The sequence below is a fragment of the Canis lupus genome, chromosome 2, assembly GCF_011100685.1.
Source record: "Canis lupus familiaris isolate Mischka breed German Shepherd chromosome 2, alternate assembly UU_Cfam_GSD_1.0, whole genome shotgun sequence".
NCBI classification, from domain to species: domain Eukaryota; kingdom Metazoa; phylum Chordata; class Mammalia; order Carnivora; family Canidae; genus Canis; species Canis lupus.
Genome location: NC_049223.1, coordinates 47,890,966 through 47,906,225, shown reverse-complemented (window position 1 = coordinate 47,906,225; position 15,260 = coordinate 47,890,966). Strand labels below are relative to the sequence as shown.

The window sequence follows — 15,260 nt, the reverse complement described above, 5'->3', positions numbered from 1 at the left end:
AATAAACAATTACTTATTAATAGGAATATCAGCTTATAAGAAGTCTGAGAAAGTAAAGAATGTTAAATCCAGATCCAAAAAAATTAGTTTTTCTTTAAATAATAGCTTTGAGCTGCTTTTGTTACATAAATATTAAATATACCTCAAGAGTAGGTTTTTTTTAATGTCACAAAACTACTTTGCAAAATTCATTTGTACCGTCTATCCTTACAGGAAAATTTTAAGAATTAATTCAGTTTTCCCTCTATTTCCTCTTCCCGTATGAATTACTGAGTTTCAGTCCCTTTTCTGGCCTTCAGTTTTCCCTATCTGTAAAACTGAAGGTTTGGATTATACCACCACCATCTTTTCTGGTGACAGACCTTGATACTGATCAGAATGAAGCCATTATAGGGTAAGGCAGCGTATTTGAACATGAGGAGACCTTCCACAGATAGTACCCATCTTATTTAATTAATAAATTAAGAGTAATCTGTTGTGCTTTAAAATGAGCAAGTTCACATCTCTTTATTGCCCTCTGAAGGTTGGTTAGCCTCAAAAACTACCCTTTTAAAGCATCCTCTGCAAGGTCAATAGTATCTGCTCCATTCTTCTCTCCGAAATAAACACAAATAGAACATATCTTACAACTGCAAGAAAACCTGAGTCCCTTCCAAAACAAAGGTGATTGTACTGAAGTAAATTATCTCTAAAACTCAATTCCATAGATATCATTTATTAATAAGCACATTGTGAAAATCTACATTTGTTCTAGATTTCAAGTTTACAGAGGAGCATTTCACCATGGTGTTATTAGGATTTCCCACAACTACCCTCGGGGTGCTATGAACAATGAAGTAGGGAATCTGGCTCATGTGACTCTCTATTCATAGCTTCCCTTTGGCCCAAATGAATGAGCAGTAGAGTTCCTTAGAGTAAATCTAACCAAGACATCCTTGGGAGATTTTTTCTTGTTAATCTACTCCTGGACTATCCTAGGAACTAAGGGAAAACTCCTAGAGAGATATATAAATCTTTTAACAAAATATTTACATGAAAAGTGGCCAGTTTTCTTCCTTGGAGTAGCAATCTGTAAAAATAAGTGCCACCATTTAAAAAGCAGCATACCCTAAACCAATTTATTGGCGAGAACTTGGTGATTCTCACCAAATAATGATGAAATATCACACATTAGGTAATGGATGGGGCTTGGGTTCCATTTGCCTTTTAAGGCAAAGTCAACTCTTTTTTAGCTTAATTCTTTTTCACGGGAGTTATGTACTGTCTACACTTGGCTTAAACTAACAGTTCTATTATGGACTACTTTCAGTGTACATGTAAGTATTCATGCATCAGAAGCCAATTTCCTTTATCAGTACATTTAGAAGGTACATTTTGGGGTGCTAATGGACACTTTCACTTAAGTAATGGTATTGGTAAGGATCAAATTGCACTATTAGTCCTGTTAATACCACACTGGAACACACACTGCATATATATGTATTATCCTAAGATAAAACTCTTCTCAGAATTTCGTTACTTTTTATTATACACCAACTAGTTTATATTTTAGTTCTTTACAAAGAAAATGCTAAGAAAATTATAGCCACATTATATGGTTTTAAAATCATAATTCCAGATTTCTTTACATGTAAGATGGAATGGTCCAGCAGCTATGTCCACTGTCACAGACTTTAGTTCCATTCAATGATATGGCACATCCTGCAAAATTAACTAGTCACACACAAAAAATGTCTCAAGTACAGTAAAAATGTACACACAATAAAGGTAATTTACACTGACAATTAAGGAATGTACTTTATCTTGGCTGTGCTTCAGAAATTTAGGGTCAAAAGCCTTAGTCAAGGCACAAAGCAGGAAGAGGTGAGCACAGCTGTCTCTGGGAGAGGGCAAGGTATGTACAGTCACTGATGAGGTATGCATGCACGCAAAGGATTTAGAACTGCTCAGTCTTGCTACAAAAATTGAACCAAGTTAAAAGGAAATGCTGTGGCTTCCCCCTACTATTCACCTCTGGATCAAGTTCACAACCTTACTCCATCATACAGAAAATAAAATTGGCAACGATCTCCAAAAGTAAATCACTCTTTGGGTAAATGAAACAAAATGCTTCAGTTCCCAAATCTTGGTTGTGCCTCCTGGACTAGAAGCATTTTGTAGACAAAGGAGTGTTTCATAAAATTGAAATGCCATTCAGGTGAAGGGACAAGACATTTTCCACAGACACTTAAAATTTCAAACTCTCAAATGGCCCTTACAGCTGAACCATTGAATGTTACAGCAGTGTGGGTTCTGGGAATCCTTTAGCAGCAAATGCTGATTTAAAGGGCACGGGGTCTCTTCGGGTTGATTTGCTTGCTGGCCTGTTCTTCTTCTTGTAGAGCTGCTCGAAAAGATTTCACTTTATCTTGGAAAAAAGAAAAGAACAAGAGAATAAGTACTGTATTGCCCACAATACAGTATACAACTTCATGGGTCCTATCAAATCAGTTACCTTACTTCGAAATACAAACTCGGGATTTTTCCTTTTGTTCTTTGTTGTTCAGAAACTCAGAACTAAATGCAATAATATGTAACTATAGTGACAGTTTCATTATTTAAAGATTCATAAAAATAACTTATTTCTCTATCTTCAACAGGTTTCTGTTCTGTTTGGCACATTTTACAGTGTTGAATTTTAGTTGAATTTTAGTTTATTTGAATTCCTTTTTGGAGTGTAGACATGCTATATATGTGTGTTAATGTGTACAGTCATGTTCAAAAGAAGACTGAGTCTTTTCTCTCTCTTTTTTTTAAGTAATCTCTATGCCCAATGTGGGGCTCAGACTTAACAACCTTGAGGATCAAGAGTCACATGCTCTACTAAGCTGGCCAGGTGCCTCTGAATCTTACTAAACTATAAAGTAGACATTTCTTCCCTCAAATTTGTAGACATTCTTTCCCTCAATATTAAGAAACTTCTAATCCCAATGCCTATTTTACATTTTTAAGCTATGAAATTTCAAAAGATGTTTGCATTTTTAAAACAGAAAGTCATTTTGTTCTTATCAGTGATTGTAAAAGGGGATAGGAAAAGGGGATTATAGGATGATACATTTCTTGGTCTTACAATTCCTACTATTATGTATTAACTGAGAGTCCCATCAGAATAAGAAATAGGTAAATAAATTGACAGAGGCAAATAAAAGTCATCTGTGAAGATGAGAAATATCTCCTCTCCATTTCTAATAGTGATTTTTGGTGATGTTCCCCTACCACCCCGTGATGTTTTGTAATAGCTAGACATTTTTGACCGTCACAACTGGGGTAGTGGCCACTATCATCTTGTCAATAGAGACCAAAGATGCTGGTAAGCAATGCACAATGAACAGGACAGCACCCTCTACAAACAATTACTCAACTTAAAATGTATTAATGGCACAAAGGTTATGGCCTTTGGAAGAAAAGAAAGATATATTAGTTGGAATCTCAATTTCTTTCCCCTCTTCAGAAGGACAATATTTAAAAAATTAAATTCTGAAATTTAGAAAGGAATTTAAGGACCTCTGGATCTCATACCTGTTAGTATAAGATAAAAGCTTTCAAACTTCTTATATTAATACAAAAATGATCTCTGGATGTAAAAAAGTTTTTTTCCTCCCCTAAAAAAGGACTGAATAATACAATAATATAATAGCTAGACAGTAATCCTGAAAAAATTAAAGAAAGTCAACTAAGTTGAATGCCACATTATTACAAAGAAAAAAATTAGAATTCATTATGATTTGTTCTGAATAAAAGCTGCTTGTCAGTGCTAAGAAATAAAAAATGATCACAATACTTTAAATCAAGGCTTGAATATGAAGAACATGGAAAACAAAACTAAGTTTTGGAAACTCTACATTTCCACAAACAATTCTGAATTGAGTGAATGGTCACTGCTGGCTCTATAGGATACGATTTCAAACAACCAATTTCACAAAGGACCTAGTTCAAAAATTAGCCAGTTTGGTGCTAAAAACTAGCAATTTCAATCTGGTTTACATTGCATTTCATGTACACATACACAGATGTCCATTCGCATATAAATGGAGACAACTAATTTGCCAGTGCCTAAGAAACAAGCATGCCCAATAAATGCATATGTGAGGCTACACAAATAAGCTAATTAAAAAGCCAAGGACCTGGCATGTGGGCAAGTCACATGCTTCCCTCCATTAGCAAAGTAGGAAGAATTAACTGTCAAAAGGTCTTCAGTTGTTCAAGGTCTTGAAACCTTCCACTTGATTGTTTAAAACAAGTCTTCAAAGGAAAAACATGACAGAGATACACAGAAAAGAGATGCAGACAAGAGGCTACAGAAGAGATGGTTCTGAATAGACCTAATCTAAGCAAATAATTCTGAAAAGCACTGATCTATAAAACAAAAATCTGAATGGGTATATAAAATTTACAAATTTGCTAAAATACATTTTCCCTATTTAATTACAAGATGCTTTTATCTTTTCAAATGCCTAAAAGAGAAAAAACTAAAGAGCACCTGAAAGGATGCTCCAGGTTTCTTTTTTACAAAAAACAGAATGACTAGTCTGTCTTTATACCTTTGGAAATACATTAAATGGTACCCATAATTTTTATTTCGGATGTCCTCCTACAATATGAAATCCTCCCACCAATTACAATCAAAGATCAAGAAGATTTCAAACACTAAAATGAAAAAGAAATTACCCCGCAGCTCAGTTAAAATGTCTATTTTTTGCTCAAGAATAGCTTCAAGTTGGGTGGCATATGAATCTACATCATAGTCTACTTCTTCAGTCATCTCTAGGAGAGCCTTTTCATCTTCTAACCATCGAATAGATTCCTAAAAGGACAAAAATTCAACAATCCAATAAGCTTCTCTGAAGAAAGAAACCAATTTACAAACTTCAAGTATGTTAAATATAATCAAACATACTTAAGATGGTATTCTCTAAAATATTACTAAGTATAGAACATCTTTATTTACAGGGTAAAATTAAGAAATATCTCCTTAAATTCTAACACAAACAGAATACAATAAGCCAAGCAAGGTAACTTCATTTTTCTACTTTTACTGTACCTTGGGTAAGGGTTTGGGGAAGGGAATGAATCAAATACATTAAGTATCAATAAGTGAGCACGTTAATTCTCAAAACTTTAGTATAGTAGCTACCCCTAAAACTGGGGAAGAATGATATAATAAAGATACTGAACAATCTAATAATCTATGGTAGCCTAGAACTCGCATATCATCTAGAATTTACAAATCCATTTGGGGCCTCACAGTGGTTGGCCCAAGAGTTAATTCTAAATTCTAAACACCAGCTCTTCAAAATTATTGTAACTATAGGACCGATGGACAGCCAATTTTAGAAGAATCAACAAACCACTAAATAGTAGCTACTTACTATTCATAAATGCTTTATTTTTTTTTTATTTTATTTATTTATTTTTTTTGCTTTATTTTTTTTTAAGATTATATTTATTTATTCATGAGAGATACACAGAGAGAGAGGCAGAGACATAGGCAGAGGAAGGAGAAGCAGGCTCCATACAGGAGCCCGATGTGGGACTCAATCCCGGAACTCTGGGATCATGTCCTTAAGCCAAAGGTAGATGCTCAACACTGAGCCATCCAGGCATCCCTCATAAATGTTTTAAAGGAAACCATTAAGTGATTTTTAGATAATGTGGAATTTATAAGTTTCATTTTTCAGCAATGTCCTGGATCACATGGATCACTAACATGTTCAGATCATTCTGAATTAAATAAGTTTTGGATATTAACATGGGCAACTTTCTAGCTTTCAATGCAATTTAACAGCTAATCATAACTAGACTATGTATTATCAGGCTGAATTAGCTAACTTAGCTACAGACATCTATTAGAAAACTATATATGTAATAATTAAAACAAATATACACACCATCGTATTTTTCCTTTCTTTTTGCTATCCACTTAATCTTTTAAAACAAAACCCCATTTTGAGAAATGGCATATCACAGTATAAAGGAACAACAAACGTAACTGTAAAAAGAATACTTAATTGAAACTGAAAAATACCCAGTTCTGCCAAAATACAAAGACCTTTTAGCCTTCATCATAAAATGGCAGAGTGGGAAATGATGGTCTTTATATGACAGACACCTTGCTCCAAAAGGACACTGATTATTTTCTTAAATTACAAGTGTCCCCTCTTGATTTAATCTAAACACTTCGCCTCTAAATGGATTCTAATAATAAAAGTTTGACTAAACTGTAGCTGTAATAGAATGAGTGTACATTCTTTTCTCAATTTATAAAATAAACAGTTTTCTTATTTTTTTGAGCCTTTTATCAAGGTGCTTAAATATCCTACACTGGAGTCATGTTAATATTTGTTTACAAATAAATATTTCTTCAACATCAGAGAAATAACACAGGTCAATAGAAAGACTGAGCTATTCACTTTTTTCTTAGAATGCATTTATAGTCTCCATAATGATGTCTACCTTCACTTCATAAGTATCACCCTCCAGGATATCGTCTTGTTAGTAAAGGGAGCAGGGGAGAAGGAAATCATACAGTAAATCATACAGTGCTTTTAATAGGCTGAATGTACAATGGGATGAATATGTCAGAAGTTACTGTGATAGGCAGGGATTTAACACTCCCCACTCATCTGCCACTGTTAGTAACTACTGTCCCTCTCCTGAAGCAATCTTCCTCCTCTGCAAAGAAAGCTACCTCCTTAACTGTTCTGGTAACGCTTAGAAATTTTTCTTACCGCTGTCAAATAAAACTGTCCTAACACAAAGGGGTGGTAAAGGGCAGAAGTTCAATCCTTCTCTAAAAATGGACAACTAACAAAAGCAAAACAAGCAGAACAGTAGTAAATAAACTAGATCTTTTCACCATAGTGCAAAAAAAACCACTGTTTGTAACCATCATTCATTCTTCTCAAAATATCCCATATACCCTACAAATACCCATACACACAAGTATTTTTTTTTAGATTAGCATAATACTCAAAGTATTATGAAAGTTCTTAATTTCCCTAAAGAAACACTTTGATGAAAGGTCCTGTCTTACTTTACCTGGAACACTGCCCTGTGGTCTTCTACAACTTGTTCTTCCATTTCTACCATTTGTGAGACCGCTTCGTGGAAAGTAAACAACTGGGGAGAAACTTCTTCTTCCTTAAGATGAACAAGTTTAAAAAATTAGGACATAAGGTTTACATTTTAAATATTACATAAAGTAGTTTTTCTAGGTCATTTATAAAAAATGTCATTTAGAAACTGAGGAAGATTGAAAGATAAAGACTACTAAAATATAAAAGGCAAAGCTATAACTTCTTTTTATGGGTCAAAAATATTTGATGTAGCACTCAATAAGACACCCCAAATTTAAGCCTATCATAAGGGGTAGTTTTCACTTAGCCCAGGCTTCACCACAGAATAACCCTAAAAAACCAAGCTCTTTTGGAATAATGCAATTTTTCAAGAATACATTTATTATTAGGCTGTAAATATGCTAAAGTATTTCCTCTGTATTTAATTTTCACTAACAATTTAAGTCATTTAAGTCTTAAATATCTTTTTCACCAAAAAGAGATTTCAAGATAATGTCTTTTATGACCCTATCAAATTAGTATTCTGAAGGTCTCAACTCTTACTAAATATTAATTTCCGAATTACACCATACAATATGCTTGCCAGTTTTTACAGAAATCTTAATTGACAATTGACAACTTCACCTCATCAACAAAAAACCCACATACATAAATACAATATATTCTTAGTCCTACATCAAGTGAAAATTTTTCTAGCCTTGCTTTCTTTTTTGAGCTTCTTTCCCAACTCCAATATCTGATGATTTATATCTCTTCAAAATGTGGCTTTAGTAATGAGGTTTATTTAAAATTGTTTTATAAAATATGAGCCAAAAAAAGCAGTGTTTTAAACAAAATACACAAGTCTAAATGTATATACATATTTTGGTTAAATAGTCTAAGTAGACATTTGATTTCAATCAGTATACTACCAACCCTAAAAGTTTAAAATAATAAATAATAAAATAATCAAGTTGGCCAAAGAACTTTTTCTCTTCTCTTTGTGAAACAAGTATCTGTTTTCATATTAAGACATGCAGGCAGGTATTTCTCTTTCTCTCTCTTTCTCTCTCTCTCCCACCCTCTCTGATAAACACACTCAACCAACTTTACTCATTTGGTTGCCCACCTCCCTGTCAAGCCCAGAATATCTTCTTTAAGATATTTTTTAATTTTTCTTTTTTTTTTAATGATAGTCACAGAGAGAGAGAGAGAGAGAGAGAGAGAGGCAGAGACACAGGCAGAGGGAAAAGCAGGCTCCATGCACCGGGAGCCTGACGTAGGGATTCGATCCCGGGTCTCCAGGATCGCACCCTGGGCCAAAGGCAGGCGCTAAACCGCTGCGCCACCCAGGTATCCCTTTTTGCTTTAAGATATTATGCAAGTTCCTATCACTTCTATGCAGTCTACCTAGAATACTTTTTTGTCTATACAACTATCTCTGGAATTCTAATGCTCTTTTTACCTTTTACTTTGTGTACTTCTGTTGGTTTTATCTGTAGGACATGTCTTCGATACTATCCCATTTTAATTCACCTTGTTAAGACTTAATATAATAAGAATATATACACATGTACCAGTAAACTTAACTAGATGCTAATGCTGAACCACCTCAAGATAGTTCCCTGGGAATGGAAAAATTCAAAGAAACTCACTCACTCTCAAATATGGAGACTACAAGAACTTATCATGTTATGCTTTAAGCCTCTGGATCGGTCCTAGCCAACTTCTTCAAATTAAAGTCCTACCAAGACCCAACCCAACAACAGAAGAATAAAAAAGAAAAGACCTGCTATAGAGGGGGGCTATCCTGTTTTTGTTTTCCACATTCTTAAGAGACACCATATCTAGGTACACTGCATGGTCTGTTTCAAGAATATAAAAAGCTGCTAGGGCAGCCCGGGTGGGTCAGCGGTTTGGCTCCCGCCTTTGGCCCAGGGTGTGATCCTGGAGACCCAGGATCAAGTCCCACGTTGGGCTCCCTGAATGGAGCCTGCTTCTCCCTCTGCCTGTGTCTCGCTCATGAATAAATACAGAAAATCTTTTAAAAAAACCCAAAAAACTGTTATACTGTCCTTCAAACTTTTGGAGACAGGAGAGATAGACTAGGGCAAGATCTCATTTTCAGTTTTTCATTTCCATGGTTCAAAGCTTAGAACTCTTACTTTTAACCAGGAGCCACAAGTTCCCTCACCTTTTAGAAAATCAGTTAAAAAGCAGAAATAATTATGGTATCTACCACATAGAGTTGTAAGGATTACATTAGGTAATAAGTAAAATGCTTAGCAAATACAAATTATGTAGTCAGCAACTAATAAATGCCATCTTTTATCATGAGAAAGTACTACTATGCAATTCTTACTGAGAAGAAAATGAGAAAACTACATGATATTTTAAAAAATGAAGTTATATATACTTTTACATCTGACATACAGAAAGAAATTTCCTCAATATGTTAAAGTAATTATGTGAAAACGTGTATTGTTGGTGCTTTTTTGGTTACTTCTTTAGACCTTGCTGTCCTTATACAATGGGTACATTAATATTTTTTGAGTAATTGGGAATTAAATTGTTAAATTATAAAATGTCACTAGCCATTTAAACACATAGAATTCAACTATATTTAACAAATGTTAGCATTTTGCCATGTTTGACATAGTTCGTGCATCCTTTTAATATATATGCATGTGTCCACAGTTAATTTTGTTTTTAAGCTATATGCATATTATATGCATAATTCCTAAACTTGTTTTTTTCCCTATATTACTTTTGAAACCCCCAAATTTTAATACTGATAGAAAATCTGGAAAATAGGGTCAGTAAATTTTTTAAAAGGCAAACAGTATCTATTTCAGGCTGGTGAGCCATATAGTTTTTGCCAACGCTTTTGTGCAAGAAAGCAGCTAGCCAATTCGTAAATGTATAAGCATGGACATAATTCAGTAAAACTTTATGTGTAAAAACAGATGGCTGGCCCATAGGCTGCAGTCTACTGATCTCTAATTAATTAATTAATTAATTTTTTTTTCCCCTAATTTATATAGTACTTTTCAACTATTAAGTTCGGTGATGTATGAAATGTACTATAATCAAATAACTGTAATTATATAGTCACTCACATTTTGTTCACAAAGAAGTTTTAGATCATCTCTCTGAGGGGAACTCCCCACACCCCACTGTGCCTCTAAGTCATCAATCTGATTTGGTGGATGGTGCATAATTGGACGGACATCACCAGCAGCATTTGGATCCACAGTCAATTCTTTCACCCTATAAATACATGAGAGACACCTAAAATTAACAAGGACACAAAGGAACAAAAAACTACCACCCTATTCAATAAAAAGGCAATTCAACTGACATATTAAAATTGATGATGTCAGCTTTCCAGATCAAGTTCACCTGAAATCTGCATAAACACTAAAGGGAGATTTGGTGATTAACTTTCAGAATTTATTGAGGTAACTTTACAATTATTTCAAATATAATTATTGTTCCATAATAAATGACAATTAGCAAAGTATGTAAATTCAGTATTTCAAAGCAAAAAGTAATGGTTTTTGCAATTAAATCATATAAACAGAAGAATGCTAACAACTGCACTTAGAATAATAAATCGATTGTTGCCAAAATCACAGAACTTTTAATATACTTTGTAGATATTTAGTTGTTATAGTGTCTATTAAAATAGCTACCTGTGAAATCGTCATATTTCTAATATATAAAGATTATAAGTTATAAAGTTCTATTATTTAAAAAATGTTTATTATACTTCAATTTCCAAAGTGGGAGGGTACACATTATAAATCAAGAAGATTCCTGTTATTTCCTTGCAGACAAGGAAATTTATAAGAACATACAGAGTAACAGTAAACTTCTCATTTTAAACAAGATAGTTTACTTTTCAACCATAAATATGCAAAGATGACATCATCCTTAAAAATAAGGGGGAAAAGGAAGCCTGAATTCTAAATCAACATGTTAAAGCAAATAAATCAATAAAGTACACACAAATGATCATGCAGTACAATCATCACCTGCCAAATGAAATGAAAATGAAAAATAAAAAGGCTAATAAGTACAAAAGTATAAATGAAATATTTATATGTAACACAACTCAAAAGAAACTATGAAAATAAACATCTTATGCATATAAGGAAGTAGACCTGGTAATCGAAGGAGAAAAGTCGTCATATTCATAAGAAGGAGAGAGATCAGGGCGACTGCCACTACCCTGTGAGAAGGGAATGTCTGATGGACTAATTCCAAACTCCTTTACTCTGCAGCACCAAAACAGCAACAAATTAAAAGAAAATGCTCTTGTAAAGACAGTAATGCATATTTCAAGTTTTTATTTCATATTCAGTTTAATTTGTTCAGAAAAAGGTATCAACATTGTTGTGACTTACTGTATTTAGACTATTTTAATAATAATCAATTTTTAATTTCTCTGTCCTATTTGACTCCTTATTCCACAGTCCTTCTTTTCTGGTGTGTTTCCCCTTTTCTCATCCTCTCTGGAAGTTTAACTAGATGACCACCTATAATTGAAATGCTTCTTCTTGAACTACATGATTATTAATCAAATCTCCTTGTGTAGTCAGTATTACAAATATTTTGTTAACATTAATTAGCCCTCAATACTCTTGCAGTCTTTTAAAAAAGAACAGGAGTATTAAGTCCTAATGGCATCCGCTGTTTGTAATGAATTAACTTCTTCCCTATGCATCTAGAATAGTTTCATCCTTGATATAAAATGAGAAATCACTCAAATAATTTTATGTTTGGTTCAGATGAAGAACCCTGGTTAAGAAAAATTTATTTAGCAATGGATTTTAAATTGCTTTTGTTAACAATTTATAGTCTCTAAATAGTTATATTTTCTCATGATATTATTTTTGCCATTTTGCAGATAAGAAATTGGTTCAGAGCAATAATGCATCTTACCCAAGGTCATTCAATGAGAATGTGGCATGCATAAGTGAGATACACCTAGCTTTGAGTACAAACATTATGTTACTTAAATATCCAATATACGGACCATCTGTTTTTCTCGTTACTTCTTTTAGATTTGATCTAAATGAAATTACTGTTTTGTTGGGTCATAAATAGTTATACAGATCAAACTAATAATTACATATAGATCAAACTAATATATTTCTTCTACTTACAATCTTTCTTTGATCTGTTGATAATGTCTGTTATCACAGGTTCAATACTATATTCAGCTGCCCTTCATTGTTCATAGTCACTTTGGAAAGCTTTTTTACCATACAGAGACTGACATAATCTAAATTTCTAACAGTGACATCATTCTTTTTACTCCCAGCTCCATTTAGAACTCTTTCAGAATCTCCTAATTTAGATACCCTAGTAGCCCCTAATAGGCTAATATTTTCTCTATTCCAAGCACTCTTGTCCAACTCAAACAGTAAATACTATATGCGGGAATTATATTCCTCAAATGAGTTATCAAGGGAGGTTGAAAATCTTTATTCCTAGAGATTTGGAAAGAAAAGACAGAATTATTTGTCCCAGATGGTTAGTCATGTTGCAGATGAATTACAATACATGATAATAAATTAAAACATTTACTTGGACCTAAATGAACTACAGGAATGGCCAGAGACAGCATTTTCACATTAGGCAGATTCCTTTGCAGTCAGAAGTCTGAAGACAAGGAGGGGCTATGTTTCTTTTAATTCTATAACATGGCAATCTTCTGCTATACTAAGCTGTTGCTCATCTCTCCCGTGAACAATTTGAAATAAGAAGCTTTTAAATTAATGACAAAAACACCACATACCAAAAGTGTTCATTATAAAAATGAGTTAAAAGTACCATAAATGTTTGCAACTCAGAGCCCTTAATTCAAAGTTTAAAGAGACTACATTTAGAAATAAAGTTCCATTATAGTTTTAAAGAAGTAATTTTAGTATCTTTTTACAAAATGTCAGTAGTAATAGTTTTTACTCTCATTAAAAAAAACTCTATCCAGTCGAAACAAATCAAATCACAAAAGAATAAAGGGCATGACCATTTATGTAAAGTTCAAACATAGCTACCTAATGTTGTTCAGAGATATAAGTCATGGGTAGTAAAACTATCTCTAAAAAGAGATGAAGAGAAAAACCAAAAAAATTATGCCACAGAAGTCAAGATAATGTCTATCTTGAAGGAGAGATTAATGAATTTGGACATGTTATTCAGGATTTATAATCAGGAGGGAATATAGGGAACTTTCAAGAGAGGTAGAAATGTTCTATTCCCCATCTGACAAAAGGAATTTTCACTGTATAAATACTTATTAGATGATTCACTTAAGTTTTTGGTACTTCTCTGTATTCATGTGTATTCCCTGCTTTAAAAAAAAGATAAAAATAAAATTTCCATAGTAATTAAAATATAGGACAAATATTTGTATTTAGCAAAATTAAGAGAATGTCCACAGTAAAAATGGAATACAAAGAGGAATTTGACCTCTAAATATTAAAATCACAAATGCAATATGTGATAATAGAAGTTTCAAATATATAGTCAAGTTTTTTAAAAACAAGAGCAATAGGAATAATTTATGGAACAAATATAAATATGTCCATCATACTCCAAAATTCCAAGGGCATTTCATGAATATAAGGAATGATTATTTTAAGTATATAACGCTAAATTTTGTCCTTTCATTTGTAATAACACCATTATCCATTAAAGTTTGTAACACCAGTATATGAATAATAAAATATAACTCAAACAATGCGAGAGAAATGTCTACCATTACTTATTCAAACTCTAGATTCCCCAAATACGACACTTAATATTACCAGAAATAATTTTTAACATACATATAAAACTACGTAAGAAATATAGACAGGTCCCCTCTAATTCACTCAGATTCTTAATAGGAAAAATGTGCATGATTCGAATGCAGTAAAAAAATATGAACTATATCTTGGTAAAACATAAAAATGTAATCAAGTTCTAGGATAGAAAGGCCAATTCTACTAACGGCCTAAATCTCTTTCCAAATTACATATTTCCATTTATTTTCAGAACTTGATCAAATGACTCTACATACCATCTTAATGAATAACATGCAAAATATTTTTAAAAACTGAAAGAAAAACATAATAAACTTATTCTATTAGATATTAAGTCAACCTTAATACTGTTCTACTCCCCTCAAATTTCAAACTGAATAACTACTTCACATACCTATTTGCATATCTTAATGTATTAAGAGTATTTTCACAGGATGCCATTCCTGGAGAGATTGTGGCAATCTAAAGGAGAAAAACACAAAGGTAAAGAAAATGTTATAAATGACGGACACAGTAATACCAACATATAGCTCATTAAGATCTAATCTTAAAATGGTTATTTAAGGTATTATGCTGAGTGAAGTAAGTCAGTCGGAGAAGGACAAACATTATATGTTCTCATTCATTTGGGGAATATAAATAATAGTGAAAGGGAATATAAGGGAAGGGAGAAGAAATGTGTGGGAAATATCAGAAAGGGAGACAGAACGTAAAGACTGCTAACTCTGGGAAACGAACTAGGGGTGGTAGAAGGGGAGGAGGGCGGGGGGTGGGAGTGAATGGGTGACGGGCACTGGGGGTTATTCTGTATGTTAGTAAATTGAACACCAATAAAAAATAAATTAAAAAAAATGGTTATTTAAAAAAAATTATAAAAAATAAATAAAATAATTTATTTATGATATCCAAATTCCAAGAAAATTTGCTATACCATACCAAAAATCAGATAATAATCATAAACCACATGAAATATAAGCAACTCTCTGAAAACAGCAGAAAAAGATTTAAATCAGAAAATGGAGGTCAAAACCTAGAAGGGAATAGCACTGAGTGCTCCCATTTTGTCTTCTCCATCCAGGTTTTCTTTTTTTTTTTGCCTAAGTGCAAGCCCTGCTGCTGTCACACAGGGCAACTAAAACTTCACTAGAAAATGAATTTCAGGGATCCCTGGGTGGCGCAGCGGTTTGGCGCCTGCCTTTGGCTCAGGGCGCGATCCTGGAGACCGGGGATCGAATCCCACATCGGGCTCCTGGTGCATGGAGCCTGCTTCTCCCTCTGCCTGTGTCTCTGCCTCTCTCTCTCTCTCTCTCTGTGACTATCATAAATAAATAAAAAAAAATAATTAAAAAAA

The 15,260-nt window shown here is 33.3% G+C and overlaps 1 protein-coding gene across 6 annotated transcripts in view; it reads right to left on the bottom strand.

Moving 5' to 3' along the window:
• Positions 1-695: 695 nt before the first annotated feature.
• Positions 696-15,260, bottom strand: part of KIF2A (kinesin family member 2A) — a 73,103-nt gene continuing 58,538 nt past the window's right edge. For 3 of the 6 annotated variants that reach the window (XM_038530699.1, XM_038530697.1, XM_038530698.1), the window contains 6 exons: positions 14,304-14,371; positions 11,261-11,374; positions 10,214-10,364; positions 7,078-7,179; positions 4,708-4,843; positions 2,062-2,407 (listed from right to left, as the gene is read on the bottom strand). In XM_038530699.1, coding sequence (XP_038386627.1) covers positions 2,322-2,407; positions 4,708-4,843; positions 7,078-7,179; positions 10,214-10,364; positions 11,261-11,374; positions 14,304-14,371 — 657 coding nt within the window. In that variant the 3' untranslated portion in view covers positions 2,062-2,321. Of the gene's footprint in view, positions 2,408-4,707; positions 4,844-7,077; positions 7,180-10,213; positions 10,365-11,260; positions 11,375-14,303; positions 14,372-15,260 lie in introns of all 6 variants that reach the window. The other 3 variants (XM_038530700.1, XM_038530701.1, XM_038530696.1) reach the window with 2 other exon arrangements.